General features: G+C 45.2%; 1 protein-coding gene across 2 annotated transcripts; it reads right to left on the reverse strand.

Annotated features, from left to right (window-relative positions):
- Positions 1 to 49: 49 nt before the first annotated feature.
- kidins220b (kinase D-interacting substrate 220b) lies at positions 50 to 22,041 on the reverse strand. 2 transcript variants are annotated; one of them, XM_083933588.1, is made up of 30 exons: positions 21,915 to 22,041; positions 20,092 to 20,247; positions 19,064 to 19,162; positions 18,850 to 18,948; positions 18,528 to 18,626; positions 18,305 to 18,406; positions 17,812 to 17,910; positions 17,538 to 17,735; positions 12,766 to 12,864; positions 12,555 to 12,653; positions 11,510 to 11,608; positions 11,245 to 11,422; positions 10,990 to 11,154; positions 10,571 to 10,750; positions 10,317 to 10,482; positions 10,091 to 10,242; positions 9,609 to 9,898; positions 9,330 to 9,470; positions 9,014 to 9,251; positions 8,617 to 8,705; positions 8,355 to 8,499; positions 7,890 to 8,052; positions 7,616 to 7,794; positions 6,437 to 6,672; positions 5,356 to 5,478; positions 4,238 to 4,267; positions 3,303 to 3,440; positions 3,128 to 3,226; positions 2,785 to 3,018; positions 50 to 2,708 (listed from the first exon to the last, which is right to left on the reverse strand). In XM_083933588.1, exons 2-30 carry the CDS (start codon positions 20,221 to 20,223, stop codon positions 1,524 to 1,526), a joined length of 5,256 nt encoding a protein of 1,751 aa, XP_083789714.1. In that variant the 5' UTR covers positions 20,224 to 20,247; positions 21,915 to 22,041; the 3' UTR covers positions 50 to 1,523. The 2 variants fall into 2 exon arrangements, with proteins under 2 accessions (XP_083789714.1, XP_083789713.1); XM_083933587.1 differs by lacking the exon at positions 4,238 to 4,267.
- Between the last annotated feature and the right edge of the window lie 349 nt (positions 22,042 to 22,390).

The following is a 22,390-nucleotide window of genomic DNA, read 5'->3' on the forward strand; positions in this document are numbered from 1 at the left end:
ACTAAAACATCGAGGTGCACATTCACGACATCAAACAGATCCGACGTCACTGATTTTATTCTTGGTTTTAAAGTCATTTAACTCAAATATTTTAATCTGAATCTATCAATCCAGTTATTAGAGGCTTTTATTCTGAAAGTGTTGATCCAGCTATCAGGGCCTTTATTCTGAAAAGCTTTTATCCTGAAAATATTGATCCAGTCATTAGAGACTTTTACTCTGAAACTATTGAGCCAGTTCTGAAAACATTTTGATAATCCATTTAATGATTTTAAATGATATTAAAATTTAATCGATAATGAAAATAATTGTTATTGACTCAAAATAAAATAAATAAAACTGTTTACCAGCAGGTGACTTACTGCCAATTTAAAATAATAAACATGAAATATATAACAAATTATAATAATAAAGCACTGTTAACTGGATCGGCAATTTCAGAATAAAAGCATCAGGGAAAAAACGCTTATACTGGATAAATAGTTTCAGAATAAAAGCCTCCTGCAGCATCAGCTGTGGTTAAAACGGTTTAAATAAAACTCACTGTAAACTGATATTAATACATAAATTATATATTAGTTTCCCTTTTCAACACTTAATAAACAAACATAACATTCACTTAATTTGACTTTATCTTAATAAAACATTAATGTTTCTTGTCACTCAGACTTTATTAGTGTTCTTTAAAGTCAATAAAAACATGAATATTATTCAGAATAAACCTGTGAAAACTCACTGACACACAAACACGTTTTTACTCAAATTATTCCAGCACAAATATCATTAAGAAATCGTCCTTATGTAGTTTTTATTTTTTATCCTCCTCTTCATTTAAACCGCGTCAATGCTTGTTAATGCCTTGCCTTCGATACTGACGGACAGACCGGCCAATCAGCACTGCGGGGGACTGACCATTAGCCAATCAGCGTCATGGGCTGAGCAAACGCCGCCGCATGTTTACATCATCGGTTATTCACGATCATGTAAACACACTGTTTTATTTATGTTTATCAATTTCAAATATGTTTTTTAATTTAACTTCTCTTTTCTGATTCTGTTTAATGGGAATAACAACAACAACAACAACAACAACTACAACAACAACATGCAGCAGCTTCTAGTTCCAATAAAGTTTCTACAACTACAACAAAGTCCACCAGCAGCCGCTCTACTGACGACCTTTCACAGCGAAAACACAACGGGCAATCACCGCAATCAATGTCGTTTTTCTGCGCCACAGGACTCCACAGGTTTTTACTCAACGCACTTCGGCGCTAGAAGTTTAACAACCCCTTAACTTTTAGTTTGGCTCACCTCTTCTCAGGTTTTCGCAGACACTGCACTGCAGCTCGCCGCCGTGTTTTCGAATCATAAAATTTGAATCATCAGCTGAAATTTTTTAACAACTCGTCAGAAGCTCCGGATTGTTTGAGAGGGTTGAGAGGAGGCGGCTCCTGGTGGACCCTCAGTGCTCTCCTAATCTTCACGGGTCACGATGATGTCACGGTGAGGTCATGATGAGGTTACAGGATGCTCTCCCGTTCTTCGCCGAAGGTGACGGTGTCGGAGGACACGGCGCAGATCTCTGGCGGGTCTCCAGGTTTCAGGCCCCTCTTCAGGTGAACCACTCGCACGTTCTCGTTGTTTGGCCCCGGCCTGGTGGTCCCGGTGGTCCCGGAGGTCCCTGAGCTCGGGGAGAGGATGACATCACTGGAGGAGGAGGAGGTGGGGTTGGAGGAGGTGGAGCCCTCCGACTGGCGAGGGCGGTTAGCCTGCTGGGCGTTGGTGTTGTTGTTGAGCGTCACGTTGCTCGGTGTGCGGTTCAGGTTGTAGGACTTGGACGAGGGCCAGCTCTCCTCGGGGCTGCTGGCAAGCAGGCTGCACTGGTCCTCGGAGCAGATGGACATGCGTGCGACGGCCGGGTCCTGGAGGCCGCTGAGGCTGCTGGGAAGGCCTCGCTTTCTCGCCAGGCTCTCCTCGTCCAGCTCAATCAGGTTGGCCCTCTCCAGCTGCGACAAGTCCGCCTCCTCGTCCTGCAGCGAGTGGTTTGGCGAGCTCTCGTTGGACCGCACGCCGGAGTCTGACGAATCCTTCTTGTCCAGCATGGCGTCTGACAGGTAGTCCTTCCCCTTCAGCGCCAGCGAGCCGCCGGGAAGTTTGGGGTCGACCGCCTTCTTTCCGTCTTTCAGGAGAGGAGCGTTATCAGACTCCTCTGACTCCTCGTCATCGCTGGTCAGCTTCTGGTAGCGCAGCCCGCCGCTGGCCTTCAGCTTCAGGTCGGTGGCGCCCTGGAACAGCCCTCCTCTTTCGGCTGAGGTCTTGCGGGTCAGCAGGGACTTGGAGGACCCGTGGTCGCCCTTCTCGTCCTCCTCCGTTATTGGGTCCAGGGCGTCGCCATTGGAGGCGAAGTCGGTGTTGTCTGCTGTCGGTTTGCCGCCACTCCTCTTGTTGAAAGACTTGCGTCCATCTTGCTCACCGCTGTCTTTACTCTTGTCATCTGATGATGATGTCATGAACTGTCCCGGCTGTGGTTGGACAGGCCTCTCTCCGCTGCCGCCGCCGCCCATCTCCACCTGAGCCATCTGGGCGATGTACTCCTGGTAGGCATTGCGGTACTCGTCCTGCTGCTTGTCCGTCAGCTTGGAGATGTCCATGGAGGATTCCTGGGAGTTCAGGCTGGTCATACTGGCGGTGCGGTGGGCGCCACCCTGAGGGCAGACACAGAAGAAGAGTTTGTTTACACGTCCTCCACCAGCATCTAATGTCAGGAAGTGACATCCTTACCATCCACTGCAGGTTCCCCTGTCTCTGAGCCTCGTCCAGTCCCACCGTGCTCAGCTCCTCGAAGCTCAGGTTGAAGCTGTACATTGGCGAAGCATCCGTGTTAGCGCCACCACCGAGAAGTGGAGCCGCGGCGACTCGCCTCCCCGCCTCGGTATGACCGCCCACGACGCTGCCTTGCTCGCTGGCAGCTTCCTCGTGCAGCACCTGACTCTCGATGTGACGCATGTCTAGAACCTGCAGCAGGAGACACAGTGACACGTGACAACCACGACCTTTAAGATGCTTACATGTAGCGTAGTAGCTAGACGCTAACATGTAGCGTGTTAGCTTGTGTGTGACTCACCGAGGCTCTGAACAGCTGCCAGTCTCCAAAGTTCATGCTCATCTCCTTCTTCAGCTCGTCGATGTTACACTGAGACAAAACTCTGCCGTTGACGTTGGCCTGGAAACAACAATGCAAGAATTTAGTCTCACTGTCACACACACAAACACATCCACGCAGGCGTCACGTGGCTCACCTTCCTGATGGTGGCGCTGTAGTGTCCCATCATGCTCTGGTCGATCCCATCGATCTGACGCACACGCTCACACACACCCTCCGTCGTCATGGAGCTGAGGAGAACGGGGGGAGTGCCGGACACCACGGAGGCTGAACCCTGAACACAGAGCAGGCTGTTAAAAACTCTGGAAAAACTAAACTCTAATGTCTGAAAATGTGATGGACGAGAAACAGGAAGTGAGACTGATTCTATGAAGACGTTGGTGGCGTTTCTAATCTACACAAACAAATGATCAGCTGATTAATCCAGATCACCGTCGGCGTGTGACAACAGGAAATGTCCTTGTTGTATTTGACTCGTGTCAACTTCTTAGGGACGACTCACACTTACCATTAATTCCGTGAGATGATCACGCTGTGCTTTAGCGTGATCATCCCCCCTCCCTCTTCCCTACGGCCCAGGCCCTCTTGCATTTAAAAAGATGCAGGTATGTCCATCGCAGGGAACAGTCGAATATAAATAGTTTCAAGGCCGCCGTCAATGCTCGTGCTCGTACACGAGTATCTGTGCCATGCTGAGGCCCATATGGAGCTAATGTGCAGGTACACACTTAAGAATTGCTCACTGATATCTCAAAAGGTTGCCATTGGTGACTTTTTCTGTGGAGCCCTGACCCCAAAATAAATATTAATTTAATGTGTGCATTAGTACGGCGCATAATAACTTGTGTTAATAACTTTCCTGATAATAATATAATTAATAATAATTACTAAACATGCAGAATCATAAGTCTTACTGTTCCGAAGTATTCGGCTCAAGGTCAAAGGTCAAACCAAGCACAAACATGTCCACAGCTACTCTACTGAAGCTACAGGCTAGTCCAGGCAAGGTGCATGCTGGGAGATGTACACAGCAGAGGGAGTTAGTGGGAACAGACGGAGAGACTTCAATACCTGCCGCTTTCTCAAAGATGAACCCTTATACTGCAGACAGACAGACAGACAGACAGAGAGACATAGAGACAGACAGACAGGTACAGGCAGACAGACAAAGAGACAGACAGACATAGAAACAGATAGACAGACAGACAGGTACGGACAGACAGACAGAGAGACATGGAAACAGACAGACAGACAGACAGGTACGGACAGACAGACAGAAAGACATAGAAACAGACAGACAGAGAGGTACAGACAGACAGACATGTGAATGAAACATCAGGATCACTGACACAAAGTGTAAATTATTTCAGATATTTTCAGTTTCAGAGCATCAAAAGAAAAATAAATTCAACTTATACTGAATTAAAAGAACAAGTTTTATAGTTTCCACAGCTACACAGATCCACATGAATGAATAAATAAATAAATAAATAAATAATACAGCCCGGAAGGTGGAGTCCAGCGTCAACAGCAGAAGAAAGAAAAGCAGAGTAAAGCAGGGCATGCTGGGAAAGTTTTAAAAGTCTAAAAGTGTGCAGAAATTAAGTTGTGACAAGAAACGAGATCATATAATTAACATACACTCAACGTTTTAGTCGCTCATATTTTTGACTCAGTGACAAAATGACATAATTTTGACAAAATATTTGACGATTTTCACCAAGTAAAAATATAAACTTAGTTTTTTTAAGGTTTTGACTCTAAGATGTGATTAGAAGTTCATTTGTGACATGAAAATAATATAAAAGAAATATTTGTGAAAAGAAAATATGTTTTTCAGGTTTGGACTGTTGGTCGAACAAAACAAAACATCTGAGGACATTTCCATTCTCAAAATGATGAGACACTGAGATTAAATGGCAAAAACTATGCTAATCATTTTGTCTTTAGTCCAAACTGTCTGCTGTCAGTTTGTTAAATGTGAATATTTGTATTTTTTTTTCCTCTGTGACAGAAGACTGAGTATGTTTTGACTCATTTGAGGAAACTAACCCACATTTTAAGGACAAACTAATCCATTAATGTCCAAATGATCCACAGATGAATGAGAATAATAATGTTAGTTTCTGCCCGTCGGTCAGGAGCTCAGACCCTGTAGACGTCATGTTTCAGGTGTTTGTTGTACTCACAGGTGCGGCGCTGGCGTCCCGACTGTAGCAGTGTTTGGGTGGAGGACGTGGGTGGAGGTGTGATGGGAAGGTGGCGGCCATGAGAGGGCGTGGCAGCTGGTAAAGGTGATGGGGGAAATATGGCTGGGAAAACCAAAATAATGTTCATGGAGATGATTCGACTTCAAACAACAAGAAGGAGAAAAAATAAAAACAAACAAGTGAGTCACTGCTGAGTCAACAGGAGGTCCTCTGGACATTATTGATGGCATCATTGTTCAAACCAAAAGTTTGTTTATAAATCCAAAAGATTTGTTTATAAATCCAAAAGATTTGTTTATAAATCCAAAAGATTTGTTTATAAATCCAAAAGTTGTTTATAATCTAAAAGTTTTGTTTATAAATCCAAACATTTAGTTTATAAATCCAAAAGTTTTGTTTATAGATCCAAAGGTTTTTTTTATAAATCCAAAAATGTTGTTTCTAAGTCTAAAAGTTTAGTTTAAAGATCTAAAAGTTTTGTTTATGATCTAAAAGTTTTGTTATTGTATCCAAATGTTTTATTTATATATCTAAAAGTTAAGTTTAAATATCTAAAAGTTTTGTCTATAAATCTGAAAGTTTTGTTTGGCTCTTTCAGGTTGTGTTGAGCCTTTTAAATGTTATTGGACTGAATAGAACAAGTCATTTCACGGTGGTTGTGACACTCAAAACATTTGTATCCTAACCCCGTGGCCTCATGTGACGGACATGGAAGTTGTGACATTTTGTTTTGCTAAGTCGGGGGAACCGCAACTGAGGTTAAAACAGTAGCACGTACTGATGGAAAACTAAAAAGAGTGAGTCCAGGAGAACAGCGGCCGCGCTACCTCCAGTACCTGCATGACTTTAGAAGAACGATTCATATGGTCCTGAGGGTCATTCCCGTGACTTCAGCTCAGAAACTCAGTGAAATCAAACCTGAAGCGTAAATGAAGGTGAAACTGAAGCGAGTGAGCGGGAAACTGTGGCATCACAGCTTTACCTACCGCTCAACCAATCAGGGACCTGTCCCCTGTCACTGTGTGTGACATCATCAGCTGTGGGCGGTGCCTGTACTCACCCTGTTGTAGAAGGGGTGCTGCGGTCCGGCCATGCCGCTGTAGAAGCTGCTGTGAGGCTGCGGGGAGACAACGCCTCCCACCGGCTGGTTGAAGGGTCCACTGAAGGAGGCGGACGGCGAGCACGCTGACGACACCTGACTGTACATCGAGGTGGGGCGGGGCTGGGCCTCCTGCAGGGGGAGGGGCGGGTAACTGACCCCGCCCATATTCATCTGCTCACGGGCAGCACGAACATCTGGATCAGAGAGAACAAACATCTGGATCAGAGAGAACAAATATCTGGATCGGAGAGAACAAACATCTGGATCAGAGAGAACAAACATCTGGATCAGAGAGAACAAATATCTGGATCGGAGAGAAAAAACATCTGGATCAGAGAGAACAAACATCTGGATCGGAGAGAACAAATATCTGGATCAGAGAGAACAAATATCTGGATCGGAGAGAACAAACATCTGGATCAGAGAGAACAAACATCTGGATCAGAGAGAACAAATATCTGGATCAGAGAGAACAAATATCTGGATCGGAGAGAACAAATATCTGGATCGGAGAGAACAAACATCTGGATCAGAGAGAACAAATATCTGGATCAGAGAGAACAAATATCTGGATCAGAGAGAACAAATATCTGGATCAGAGAGAACAAATATCTGGATCGGAGAGAACAAATATCTGGATCAGAGAGAACAAACATCTGGATCGGAGAGAACAAACATCTAGATCAGAGAGAACAAATATCTGGATCAGAGAGAACAAATATCTGGATCGGAGAGAACAAACATCTGGATCAGAGAGAACAAATATCTGGATCAGAGAGAACAAATATCTGGATCAGAGAGAACAAATATCTAGATCAGAGAGAACAAATATCTGGATCAGAGAGAACAAATATCTGGATCGGAGAGAACAAATATCTGGATCGGAGAGAACAAACATCTAGATCAGAGAGAACAAATATCTGGATCAGAGAGAACAAATATCTGGATCAGAGAGAACAAACATCTGGATCAGAGAGAACAAATATCTGGATCGGAGAGAACAAACATCTGGATCAGAGAGAATAAACATCTGGATCAGAGAGAACAAATATCTGGATCGGAGAGAACAAACATCTGGATCAGAGAGAATAAACATCTGGATCAGAGAGAATAAACATCTGGATCAGACAGCCTCACCTGCTATGATCTCCCTCAGTTTGGGGTCCAGGTTGACGGTGCAGGGCAGGAAAGTCCGGATGTCTCTGGCCGTCAGGACGGGGGTCCGTGAGGAAAGAAAGACCTCAAAGCTCCTAACGTCTCCGTCGATCTCAAGCAGAGGCTCCACGTCTTTGGTGGTCGGGATGTTCTTGGACACTCTGAGACGAGAAGAAGAAGAAACTGTTCTCTGGTGCTTGTTTTAGGATAATTCTGTTCATTTCTAACACATTTGGAGCCGGCTGTGACCTCTGACCTCTCGTAGATGTTCTTGAGCGTGGCCAGGTCTGGGACGCCGTCGGTCTCCTCCAGGTACAGGAGGAGCCAGGACGTCCTGTAGGGCCACTGCTCCGTCAGGTTGATCCACGACGCCAGGCGGTCCCAATTAAAGCTTATCTGATTGGCTCTCAGCAGACGACCTGCAGGCAGAGAGGAAACCGGCTGATGATGAAGATGATGGAGGATCTGCTCCGGTGAGTTATAATGTCAGTAAAATAAAATGACAGCTGCGCATGTTATTTTTATAAAGCGTCTTTATCATCTTGTATTTGATACGACTGTTGTGACATAATTGTGTTTTTATTGTTAATTATCTGAGAACTTGAATACTTTTCTATGCTGCTTTGGCAATAAAGCTTTAAAAATACAACTGCAGAACAACATGAAACACCAGTTACATCAATATTCACATCATAAATAAGTATATTTGTTTGAGTGTGACCTGTGACGGAGACGATGTTGAGAAGCCTCCTCATCGTCTGTGGGCTGATGTCGTTGAACCAATCCTCCGTCACCATTAGCTTCGTCAGGTCGAAGGACATCTGACGAGTCACCGAGCGCTGCACCTGCCGTCGCCGGTATGTGTCCTGAACACACAGGTCACATGATTAGAGGCGTACAAACAAACACACACACACACACACACACACACACACCTACACCTACACACACACACACACACACACTCACACACTCACACTCACCCGGCGGTTGAGCGTCGTCTTGCTGCCAAACTTAGTTAATTCTCCCAAACTGTGCTGTGACAGTTTCCTGTCCAACTCCTCGTGCCAGCCTGCACACACACACACACACACACACACACATGATATTATGTTAATATTATTTAACGTTGTCAAAGTCTTAATGTTTTGATACCACGGGTGCTAAACAACAACAACACAGCGACAGAGTAGCTTAGTGGTGGTATCAGCTAACATTAGCTTAGCACTAACCTGCAGTTAGCTTGCATTAGCTTAACATTAGCCTGCAACTAAAATGCCGCTAATATTAGCTTAGCAGCAGTCTGTAGATAACATTGGCTTAGCAATGGCCTGCCGGTAACATTAGCTTAGCAGCAGTCTGTAGCTAACTTATGGTTACCGTCTGCGTTGGCGGTGTCCCCGTTGGCAGGCGCGGCGGCGCACATTTTCCTGGCGCTGGACAGTCCCCTGCTGTTGAGGAAGACGGGCAGGTGGACGATGTTCCTCATGTAGTCGTGCCCGTTGATGTTGGAGTCTCGCAGCACGCTGTTCAGGTTCTGGTTGATCGCCTTGATGATGATGTGAGGGTCGCTGGCGAAGATCGAGATGAACGGGCCTTTGGAAAACAGGACACGGACCTGCAGGACACACAGACCCAAACCAGATTTAGACCAAACCCAGACTCAGACTGAGACCCAGAGAAGAGGAGGTCTCACCGTGTCGAGCATCTGCAGAACTTTGTCCTGTTCACAGGAGTCCAGGCCGTCGATGACGACCGCCAGCCTTGTCTGATGCTGTGTGAATCCGTCGATGGTCTTCGCCATCCTCGCCATCAGCTCCACCTCAGTCTTCAGCACCTGCAGGACCACTAGTTTATTATTATAATATTAATTTCATAATAATACGCATGTGTTTTACGACTCCATATTAACAGTAAATATATCACGCCTTCGTATTTATGCATTACTGTAAAGAACGGCGGCTGAAGATCGCACCTTCATGAAGCCCTCGCTCTTCAACTTGTGCATCCTGTTTGCGGCGCCGTGGAGCCTCTTCCTCTGGGAGTTGAGCACCGAGTCAGTCACCTGCCACCAGGTCCTGCAGTTGAGCAGCAGAGCCAGACCCACCACGCTGCCGATGGCTATCAGCATGGCGTTAACCGTCCGGTTATCCCCGTCCACCTTGAACACGGCCAGCAGCGCCATGCCGGTCAGCAGGCAGGCGAGCACCAGGATGAAGATGATGAAGGACGGGATGCAACATGTCTTCTTCCACTTCCTCTTACCTGCGACCACCACAGAAGAGCAGCAGAGTTACAGTGTGTGTGTGTGTGTGTGTGTGTGTGTGTGTGTGTGTGTGTGTGTGTGTGTGTGTGTGTGTGTGTGTGTGTGTGTGTGTGTGTTTGTGTGTGTGTGTGTCTGTGTGTGTGTGTGTGTGTGTGTGTGTGTGTGTGTGTGTGTGTGTGTGTGTGTGTCACCTTGCGTCTCCTCGGTCTTGAACACTCTGAAGAGGCGTGTGGCGAGGAAGCCGAACTCTCTCTCGCAGGCGTCGGACAGCGTGGCGATCATCTCGGCCATCGACGTCTCTCCTCCGACGCTCGACAGTCGGTTGTAGTCTGTGAACAGGAACCTGTGGGGAAACGTGATGACATCAGCGTGACATCACATCCCCTGCTGTGTGTCCTCCTGAGGGCGGCCTCTTACCTGACAGGCAGCGCTCTGGTGCTCTGCTCCGGCAGCTCCGGCGGGTTTACGAACATCAGCCTCAGCAGCAGCTCCAGGTACCCGATGTGACGCGCCAGACGGGTGCTGAGCAGCCACGCCCAAGTCCAGTTCTCGCCCTCACGTCGCCCGCCAAAATACACCACCACTGAGGGCGTGGGGGGGGGGGGGTCGGTGGTTAACTTTATTCATACAGAGAAACTTTATTTATGAAGGCAAATAGTCGTTTATCTTACCGAAGAAGAGGTAGAGCAGAGCCAGCAGGCTGAGGGACACGGCCATGGCGAGTTTGGGGTCGACGGTGAAGCCAAGGACGACGGCGACGGAGGTGCAGAGCAGCAGAGACAGAAAGACGACGAGCCAGGAGAACTGAAACAACGGCTCGATCTGCTGACCGGCAAACGTCTTCATCTCATCTGAGGAGGAACAGAGACATGAGAGAGTGCTCTTTCACACACGTTCACCTCTCTACTTCCGGCCCGTACCCTATATGTTCCCCTCTTAGAATTATTTTGTACCAGGCTAGTTTTTATTTTATTGGAGGTTAAATTTGATGAATAATTAGGGGCGTGGCCTCTTGAGTGACAGCTAGCAAGGTGAGGACGATTGGATCAAGTTGAGAGAAAAACGGACTATGTCTATGGTGTGGACTCACCCTCCAGCTTCTTCAGCAGGAAGGACTTGCCGCTGCCCCACTGGGCGTACAGACCCACACAGATGGGCGGCTGCATGGTGGGTTCACTGAGGATGTCAGCAAGTGCAGAGCTGTACAGGTCGTAGCCCAACATGTCTCCGTCTGTCTCTGTGGGGGACAGGTGACCTGCAGGGACACATCACAGATATGCTATAAAAACTCCTCTCGTGTCTGACTTCAATGCTACAAACAGATTGCTGTTCTGACTGAACTTACGAGCTCCAAAGATCTGTGTGAGGATGCTCTTCTGGTGGCTGCAGTCGATGTTGTACGGCGTCTCTCCCCCCTTGTTGGGTCGGTACAGCAGGCGGCCATCTTTGGGGTTCCTGAGGAGGAGCTCGGCCAGGCGGCGACTCCGCCCTCGGATGGCGATGTGGAGGGGCGTGTCTCCTTTCTGGAGAAACAGGAAGTTCAGAGGTGAAGCTTTTATTTTGAAGTCACATTAATTGATGTTGATTTAACCAGTCTTTATTGTTCTGACCTTGTCGACAGCTGACACTTTGGCGCCTTTGTCGAGCAGCAGCTCCACAATCTCGATGTTCCTCATCTTGGTGGCTTTGATCAGAGGAGTCTCTCCATCCTGAGACAGGAAACAGGAAACACAACATAGGATTAAACAAACAGACAGCGCATCAGCTGCTGTTCCCTGGAGAGATACGTCAACGCAACGTGTGATCTGTCTGTTTGTCAAGTGTGTTCAGGTGTGTCAGGTGTTCAGGTTTGTTCAGGTGTGTCAGGTGTGTTCCGGTGTTCAGTGTGTTCAGGTGTGTCAGGTGTGTTCATGTGTGTTCAGGTGTGTCAGGTGTGTCAGGTGTTCAGGTTTGTTCAGGTGTGTCAGATGTGTTCAGGTGTGTTCAGGTGCGTTCAGGTGTGTTCAAATGTGTTCAGGTGTGTTCAGGTGTATTCAAGTGTGTTCAGGTGTGTCAGATGTATTCAGGTGTGTTCAGGTGTGTCAGATATGTTCAGGTGTGTTCAGGCGTGTCAGGTGTGTTCAGGTGTGTTCAGGTGTGTCCAGGTTTGTCAGGTGTGTTCAGGTGTTTCAGGTGTGTTCAGGTGTATTTAAGTGTGTTCAGGGGTGTCAGATATGTTCAGATGTGTTCAGGTGTGTCCAGGTTTGTCAGGTGTGTTCAGGTGTTTCAGGTGTGTTCAGGTGTATTTAAGTGTGTTCAGGTGTGTCAGATATGTTCAGATGTGTTCAGGTGTGTTCAGGCGTGTCAGGTGTTCAGGTGTGTGCAGGTGTGTTCAGGTGTGTCCAGGTTTGTCAGGTGTGTTCAGGTGTGTCCAGGTGTGTTCAGGTGTATTTAAGTGTGTTCAGGTGTGTCAGATATGTTCAGATGTGTTCAGGTGTGTTCAGGCGTGTCAGGTGTGTTCAGGTGTGTTCAGGTGTGTCCAGGCGTTCAGGTGTGTTCAGGTGTGTTCAGGTGTGTCCAGGTTTGTCAGGTGTGTTCAGGTGTGTCCAGGTGTGTCCAGGTGTGTTCAGGTGTGTCCAAGTGTGTTCAGGTGTGTCAGATGTGTCCAGGTCTCACCTTGGTGCAGGTCTCAGTGTCTGGGTTGCACTGCAGGATGTCTCTCACCATGGTGGCGTTTCCTTTCTCCACAGCCCAGTACAGAGCTGTTTTATTCTCCTGGAAACATCAGGATTATTATTTATTACTGTTATTACACTGCAGATATGATTCCTACAACTGTGATTCATGAACTCTCTTATTATAATTAATAATATTAATATGCTCTCACCTGTCCTCTGATGTCGATGTCGGCGTATTTATGCAGCAGAGCTCTGACGATCTCCACATGACCCCCCCTCACTGCTCCGATCAGCACTGTGTCACCACTCTGTAACATTCATAAACATACATTAAATATACATTAAATACAAACAGAGAAAGCATTTAAATTAAATTTAAATAGGGAAGTAAATGAAGGGAAACAATGTAAAGGGGAAATAATAATACATTTAAAAAAAATACATTTCAAATTAATAAATGCATTATAATTAATAAAGATGACAACATATAAGAGGACAATTAAATATGAAAGTAAATAAACAGAAATATCAATTTCTGTCAGATTTGATAAATTGATTAATGCCAGTATTTATTTATAATATTACTTTTGGTGCATTAAATGGCATATTAATGTATTTATGGAGTCATGTATTGTTTATATGGACAGCACAAACAATCAAGGGAACTTTAATTAAGTTACAGATTATATATTAAATATAGATGTGTGTGAAAATGAACAATTTAAATCAGATCACAGGTATGTCCAGTGTTTCTGTAAGCAGTAGTGCCCCCTGCAGGCTGTAGTGCTGCGTAGCACCGTGTAACACTGTGTAACGCCATATACCCCTTGTGAAGCCACATAACGTTGCTTGACGTCGCATAATGCTGTGTTACGACGTGAAATGCTGAGTAACGACGTGAAATGCTTTGTAACGTGTAATGCTGTGTAAGTTTGTTCCAGATTTGTGGAGCATAAAAACTGAATGCTGCCTCTCCATGTTTAGTCCTGACTCTGGGGACACAGAGCAGACCTGTTCCATGTTTAGTCCTGACTCTGGGGACACAGAGCAGACCTGTCCCATGTTTAGTCCTGACTCTGGGGACACAGAGCAGACCTGTCCCGTGTTTAGTCCTGACTCTGGGGACACAGAGCAGACCTGTCCCATGTTTAGTCCTGACTCTGGGGACACAGAGCAGACCTGTCCCGTGTTTAGTCCTGACTCTGGGGACACAGAGCAGACCTGTCCCATGTTTAGTCCTGACTCTGGGGACACAGAGCAGACCTGTCCTGTGTTTAGTCCTGACTCTGGGGACACAGAGCAGACCTGTCCCATGTTTAGTCCTGACTCTGGGGACACAGAGCAGACCTGTCCCATGTTTAGTCCTGACTCTGGGGACACAGATTAGACCTGTCCCATGTTTAGTTCTGACTCTGGGGACACAGAGCAGACCTGTCCCATGTTTAGTCCTGACTCTGGGGACACAGAGCAGACCTGACCCATGTTTAGTCCTGACTCTGGGGACACAGATTAGACCTGTACCATGTTTAGTCCTGACTCTGGGGACATAAAGCAGACCTGTCCCATATTTAGTCCTGACTCTTTGGACACAGAGCAGACCTGTCCCATGTTTAGTCCTGACTCTGGGGACACGGAGCAGACCTGTACCATGTTTAGTCCTGACTCTGGGGACACAGAGCAGACCTGTCCCATGTTTAGCCCTGACTCTGGGGACACAGAGCAGACCTGTCCCATGTTTAGTTCTGACTCTGGGGACACAGAGCGGACCTGTCCCGTGTTTAGTCCTGACTCTGGGGACACAGAGCAGACCTGTCCCGTGTTTAGTCCTGACTCTGGGGACACAGAGCAGACCTGTCCCATGTTTAGTCCTGACTCTGGGGACACAGAGCAGACCTGTCCCGTGTTTAGTCCTGACTCTGGGGACACAGAGCAGACCTGTCCCATGTTTAGTCCTGACTCTGGGGACACAGAGCAGACCTGTCCCCGAGGATCTGTGAGGTCTGGATGGTTCGTAGCTGAGCAGAAGATCTGAAATGTATTTTGGTCCTAAACCATTCAGTGCTTTGTCAACTAACAGAAGGATTTTGAAATCAATTCTTTGACAGGAAGCCAGTGTAAGGTTCTGAGGACCGGAGTGATATGATCGACTTTTTTGGTCTTATTGAGGACTGGAGCAGCAGCGTTCTGCATTAACTGCAGCTGTCTGATGGACTTTTTAGGGAGACCTGTAAAGACACTGTTACAGTAGTCGAGCATGCTGATGATAAATGCATGGACAAGTTTTTCCAAGTCGTGCTGACACATAAGTCCTTTAATCTTTGATATATTCTTTAGGTGATAGTAGGCTGAGTTTGTAATTGTTATAATGTGGCTGTTGAAGTTCAGGTCTGAGTCCATGACTACACCAAAGTTTTTGGCTTGGTTTGTGGTTTTTAGCATTACTGTTTGAAGTTGTTTGCTGAATTTTAAACGTTCTTCCTTGGCTCCAAAAACAATCATTTCAGTTTTTTCTTTGTCTAACTGGAGAAAGTTCTGCTCCATTCAATCGTAGAATTGCTTGATGCATCTGCTCAGTGCTTGTATTGGACTATAGTCGCCTGGTGATATGTGTGTCGTAAATTTGTGTGTTGTCTGCGTAGCTGTGGTAACATATTTGGTTGATTTTCATGATCTGAGCCAGTGGAAGAATGTAGATAATAAACAGAAGAGGCCCAAAATTTTTTGTCCGCTCAGATGCGTATTTACATATAGACACAAAATAGTCCTTGTCCTTCAAGTAGGATTCAAACCATTTTAATGCTGTGCCAGAAAGTCCCACACAGTTTTCCAGACAGTCCAGTGATATGTTGTTATTCGACCAATTATACTAAGACTGAAATTTTGCCATTGTTCATGTTTAAGTGGATGTCATTGAAGACGTCTTGGTGCTGTGGTCTAAAACCTGACTGGAAGACATGAAAACAGCTGTTTATTATCATGAAGTTGTTCAGCTGCTTTTTCAATGATTTTGCTGAGAAATGGGAGGTTTGATATTGGTCTGTAATTGTTCATTAGTGAAGTGTCGAAGTTGTTGTTTTTTTAAGAAAGGCTTGATAAGAGCAGTTTTCAGGGCCTGTGGGAAGACACCTGAGAGAAGAGACGTGTTTACAATCTGTAGAAGATCTGAGGCCGTACAGTTTGATACATCTTTGAAAAGGTCTGTTCGGAGAATATCGAGGCAGTAGGAGTAGGATTTCAGATGACCTCCAAGGTCCTATGGTTAATTATATTGAGTTAGCGTTAGGTGGATACATGGACAGCACATGTCCTGCACCTGATGTGGAGGCACTGGTTGTTTGCCTAATGCTTTGAATTTTGTCATTGGAAAGGGAGGCAAATTCATTGCAGATCCTGGTGGAAAGCAGTTCAGAGGCTACTGACACAGGAGGGTTTGTTAGCCTGTCCAAAGTAGAAAACAAGACACGTGCATTATTATTGTTTTTGGCAATGATGTCTGAGATTTCTCAGTTTCAAGTTGTAGATTTGAAGTCATTCTTTATAGATGTCATCGTGAACCTGAGATTTTGTATCTTTTTTCTGTTCTTACCGACATGGCATTTCTCCATGGAGACTTTTTTACCTTACTGGGTGCAATGGCATCAATAATATTTGTAATTTTCAAGCTCATGGACTCGCTAGTGATGGTTTCAGACAGGGGGGAAATTGGACAAACTGCTGGACATTATGGACAATGCCAGCCGCACCCCCGGCACCGTCATCAGCAGCCAGAGGAGCCTGTTCAGTGGAAGGCTGCTCCTGCCCAAGTCTAGGACAGGACAGCCACTCCTCCTTTCTCATGAACTCTGGCTTCACTTTTAAAACTGAAGTTGGGAGCAGCTGATTCAATAAGAACAGCAGCACTGTTATCCTGGTTTAACCAGGTTTCAGTTAAAAATGTGCTTGATAATGAAATCATTGATGAAAAATGTTTTTCCTGCCAAAGACCTGATATTTAATAAGGCTAGATTTAGCGTGTTAGCATCAATATTATCTGCCCCATGTTTTAGGATTGGCTGTGACTGACAGGGATGGATGCTAGATTTGATAAAGTCGCAGAAGGAGCTGCAGTTTTTTTTTGCTTAGTCTTTCTCAATTACTTATCAAGACTGGAACTGAGGGAGCTATCAACTTGGGCCCTGACTTCTCCTTGAAAAAGCCATGAGTACAGTCCGTCCTGTAGTCTGAGCCCAGGACATATCAATTAGAGCTTGCTGTATTTTGTACACAAGTCACTGAACGCGCTGTACTGTTATCGGGCTGTTCAGACAGAGGATGATTCTGTCGTCGAGGTGGGGGTGGTGCATGATGTGTCTATGGTGATTTGGCCAGAACTGGACTTAGAGCGAGTGATGGGAGAGGGGTCAGTGGGGGAGGATGCAGTGGGTCATTTGAGGGATGGAATCTAGGAATCAGGCGGGGTGTGAATTAGGTCCCAGCTGTTTAATGTGGTCAGTGGACTCCAAGGGAGGGGAGGAGGGGGACAGAGTGGGCGTAGAGAAGGGGGAGCTGGATGGTGTTTGGGGTGGGGGCGTAGGCAGGTTTGTTCTTTAAGCTTGCGGGGGGGGAGGTGGGGAAATTTTTCTTCTCGCTGATGTCCCTCATGCTCAAAGCTCTCTTCATGCTGAGGCTTTGTTTTGGCTTCCTCATGTTTTGATTCCTCCCGTTTTGTGTCCTTGGCAGGGAACAGATGACTGACGTAGGAGATAAAATTTGACATGAAAAGCGTTATTCGCATCCTATTTAGGTATTATCCATCTGTGGTCCCGCAAGTCAAAAGTCGAGTAACGCCCTGTAACGCCGTGTAACGCCCTGTAACACCGTGTAATGTCGTGTAAAGCTGCGAAACGCTGTGTAGCACCGCGTAAAGCCACGAACCGCGGTGTAATGCTGTGTAACGCCATGTCACTGTCACGCTGCGTAATGCCTTGTAACGGCAACTCACCCGGTCGGGGATGTTGACGTACGTCCCGGCGTCCAGCAGGTCCTGGACGATCTCGGTGTAGCCCTCCTTGGCGGCGATCATCAGCGCTGTGTTCCCGTCTTTGTCGGTCATGTTGACGTTGGGGTTCCTCTTCAGCAGCTCCTTCACCACCTCCGTGTAGCCACCTTTCACTGCCACGATCAGAGCCGTCATGGAGTTCTGAGGAGAGAGTTCACGGTCAGGTACTCACTTACTGAACCCTGATCTTTTCCGTAACAGCAGCGTGTGCTCGTACCGCCCCCTCCTGGTCCACGTCAGCGCCGTTCTCCAGCAGGTGCATCACACAGTCAAAGTGTCCTTTCCTGGACGCCCAGATCAAAGGAGTGGTCCCATACTATCTCACACACACACACACACACACACACACACACACACACACACACACACAAAGGAAGTGGTTACTGTGTGTCAGGTGATAAGTGGGCGTGTCTCAGTGTCTCAGTGTCCCTGTGTCTCAGTGTGTCATTGTCTTTGTGTCTCAGTGTCTCATTGTCTTTGTGTCTCAGTCTCTTCGTGTCACTGTGACTCAGTGTCCCTGTGTCCCTGTGTCTTTGTGTCTCAGTGTCTTTGTGTATCTGTGTCTCAGTGTCCCTGTGTCTCAGTGTCTTTGTGTCTTAGTGTCCCTGTGTCTTTGTGTCTTAGTGTCTCTCTGTCCGTGTCTCAGTGTCTTTGTGTCTCAGTGTCCCTGTGTCTTAGTGTCTCTGTGTCCATGTGTCTCAGTGTCTCACCTTGTCAGAACAGTTGACTTTGGCTCCGTCTTGCAGCAGCACTTTGACGATGTCAGCGTGTCCACGTCCTGCAGCCCAGATGATTGGATACACACTGTACTGCTGTAGGACAGACAGGGACAGATATATTTACAGGTGTTGGCCTCAATAACCTGACGAAGACAGAAGTCACTGTCCACTGTCCAGGGGTCCTTAATAAAGTGTGTGTGTGTGTGTGTGTTACCTGTCCTGTAGTGTTGGGGTTCGCTCCGTGCTCCAGCAGCAGCTCCGTGACCTCCACACGACCTTTGTAGGCCGCCCACATCAGAGCGGTCCAACCCCCCTTTGAGAGAGAGAGAGAGAGAGAGAGACACACACACACACACACACACACACACACACACACACACACACAAACACACAGTCATTTATTGTGATTTATGAACGTGTCCAGTAGATATTTTATCGTTTTCTGTCAAAGCCTCAGAGATGCAAACAACAACATCATGTTACACAGGCATCGTCACATTGACTACATGTCCCATGAGCCTCAGCGGTGGTCCTACCATGTCTCTGTGCTCGATGTAGGCGCTGTTCTCTAGCAGCTCCTTCACCACCTCCACGTGACCTTCTTTAGCTGCGCAGATCAGAGCCGACCAGCAGTCCTGACGACACAAACACACAGAGACGTGTTACCATGGAAACAAATCCATTAACTCTCCCTGTCTCCTAGCAACCACAGCATCCAAGGTGAAGAGGCAGCGTGTTTGATCGCCTCACCACGTCGTCCAGATTGACGTTGGCTCCTCTCCTGATGAGCTCCTGGATGATCTCCAGACTGCCCTGCTCTGCCGCCAGCATCAGAGGAGTCTGACCGTTCTGACAAACACACAAACAAACATTGTCAACAGCAGCAGGACCCAAATATACCAACAATAATCAAATATTATTTTGTTGGGTCGATGTTCAATCTTCCTTTTCAGTGTTCGGATATTCGTTTTTTACAGGGTTCCTGCACCTTTTCCAAGGTCAAACTCAAGCACTTCGGTTTTCAATCTTTTCCAGCACCTTACAGTTGTGGCAAATTACATTTTTCTATGAATATGTATAGATATTGAAATGTATTATTTCTCTCATTAAAAGAGATGGTTTTATGTTATAAACAACTAAAATTGTTTCGTAATAAACTAAATTATATTTCTACTCTATAGCTGATTGTTGTGCAAGAATTGCAGATACATTTTCAAGCACTTTATCCAAAATTCAAGCACCTTTCAAACCTTGAAAACACAACATTAAAATTCAAGCATTTCCAAGGATTTCAAGCATTTGTAAGAACCCTGTTTTAATTTTTTTTTTAAACAACCTTTTCTTAATGTAGGCTATCACTAAATGCGAGCTGCAGCATATATATAATATAATAGACTCTCTGATCCTGGGCGGTGGGTGAGTTTCTGACTTTCTGAGACGGCCATCTTATTAGAAGTACTGCTGTTATAAAACACATGTGTTTGTTTGACAGTAGCTGACAGTGTATTTAGAATTGTAGTCTCAATGTCCGACTGAAGTCTATAAGGAGCATTTATTATTATAATATTATGATTATTATTATATGTTGGTGTGATTCAGACAAAATGTGGTAATGAAGGGGCAGAATCATGTTAAATGATGCTGATGATTTAACAGCGGGCAGTTGCTTTTCTGCTGATTACGTGAAGAGAAACAGTCACAGAATATTTGAATTTCAAGAAGTGGTTTTAAGGACAGCCCTGGTTATTAAAGGGTTATTAAATGATTGATGTACGTACGTCGCTGCGTCCGTCCACCTCCTTGAAGCGGTCCAGGTGAGCTCTGAGAGCAGACAGGTTCTCCTCCTCCACGTAGCTGAAAAGGTTCTGGATGGCCAGAGTGGTCATCTTGATGGACGTGGTGGTGTCCATGACTGCAGTATGTCAGTGTGCCTCCTGCTGACACACACACACGCACACACACACACACACGCACACACACACACACTTCTGTGGCTCTGCTGGACGACTGATAACACTTCAATGGACTCACAGATGAGCTGTCACCATGGAGACAGCCACATTATTCACTGAAGCTCATCCTTTTAATTCAACTGGTCTGTGAAAAGTAGACTTTCAAAATGAAATATATGAACTGTCATTTATACATTTCTGTGTTCAACTGATGAATATCTAATGATTAACATAATCATTATCATTATTTTGTATAAAAGATACAAAATGGTGGTGGTTTTGCATCTTTGTTTAGACATTTTGGCATGTTTTGTGGTGGTTTTGCATCTAGTTTTAGTGATTTTGCATCTTTTTGTTGTGGTTTTGCATTTATTTTAGTAATTTTGGACCTCTTGTGCTTGTTTTGCATCTATTTTTAGACATTTTGCATGTTTTGTGGTGGGTTTGTATCTATTTTTAGACATTTTGCATGTTTTTGTGGTTGGTTTGTATCTATTTTTAAACATTTTGCATGTTTTTGTGGTTGGTTTGTATCTATTTTTAGTCATTTTGCATCTTTTTGTGGTGGTTTTACATCTATTTTTAGACATTTTGCATTTTTTTGTGGTGGTTTTACATCTATTTTTACACATTTTGCATCTTTTTGGAGGGGGTCTGTACCTATTGTTAGTCATTTTGCATCTTTTCATGGTGGTTTTCCATCTATTTTTAAACATTCTGTATCTTTTTGTGATGATTTTGCATCTGTTTAAAGTAATTTTATATCTTCATATGATTTTTTAGTATCTATTTTTAGTCATTTTGTATCTTTAGTGATGATTTTGCATCTATTTTTAGTCATTTTGCATTTTTTGTGATGATTTTGAATCTATTTGTCATGTTTTGTATCTATTTCTTGTCATTTTGCATCTTTTTGTGGTGGTTTTGCATCTATTTTAGTCATTTTGCATCTTGTGATGATTTCCATCTATTTTTAGTCATTTTGTAATGTTTTGGGGTGGTTTTGCATCGTTTTTAGTCATTAATATACCACCTTTTTGGGGTGGTTTTGCATCGTTTTTAATCATAAATATACCACCTTTTTGGGGTGGTTTTGCATCGTTTTTAGTCATAAATATACCACCTTTTTGGGGTGGTTTGGCATCGTTTTTAGTCATAAATATACCACCTTTTTGGGGTGGTTTGGCATCGTTTTTAGTCATAAATATACCACCTTTTTGGGGTGGTTTGGCATCGTTTTTAGTCATAAATATACCACCTTTTTGGGGTGGTGAATAACCCGTGTGGCAGAATGAGGACACGCCCTGTTTATTATGAATCAACATGAATAAACATATAACATACCGATGGTGTCACATTGTTCTGTAGTAATAACAGGTGTTACCACGGTCGTTATAGCACTGCAGTAACGGAATAACCTTCATGCTGTCAGACAGATTCACTCGTTTACCGAACAATACACATATAGGATAAGATAAACTGTAATAATCTAATGTTTCAACGCACATTCATTTACACAAATTCAACATGTACAGATATAACTATATATAACCGTTAATGATGTTTTGATTTATTCTCATCGATTAATCAAACATCGATGACAGGAGGATGCTGACGGCGGAAACGAGAGGAAAACAACCGGCTTTTACCTTGACAAGAGAACCAGGTTCAGGCGGTCCGGGTTCGTGTTCCGCTGGGTTTAGGTGCCTGTTGTCGGGCGTGTCTCTCGCGTTTCCTCGGCCTGTGTTCGGATGACAGCCGAAGCTTACTCTCCATCCAGAACAACAGCGGCCATCTTTGATCAGAACAGCCAACAGCCTGCCGCTGTGTCAAGAGCGCCCAAATGACTCAGCCACTTCCGCTTGTTACTGTCAAAATAAAAGCAACCGCAGTGACCATTCGGCAACTACACCCAGCTTTACAGGCTTTTTACGGATTATTCTGTTTTCTTTACGTCCAGCACATGTTTTCATAATCACACTGAGTTTATTTCACTGCATATTTTCTTTTATTTTCACCTAATCAATGAGTAGACTGCGCTATGTAACTTATTTTGAAGGGGTGAACCTTTAAATGTACTTCAAATGTAAATGTAAATTTCTTTCTTTTTTTAATTAAATGTGAA

Source organism: Echiichthys vipera (assembly GCF_963691815.1).
Source record: "Echiichthys vipera genome assembly, chromosome: 19".
NCBI lineage: Eukaryota > Metazoa > Chordata > Actinopteri > Perciformes > Trachinidae > Echiichthys > Echiichthys vipera.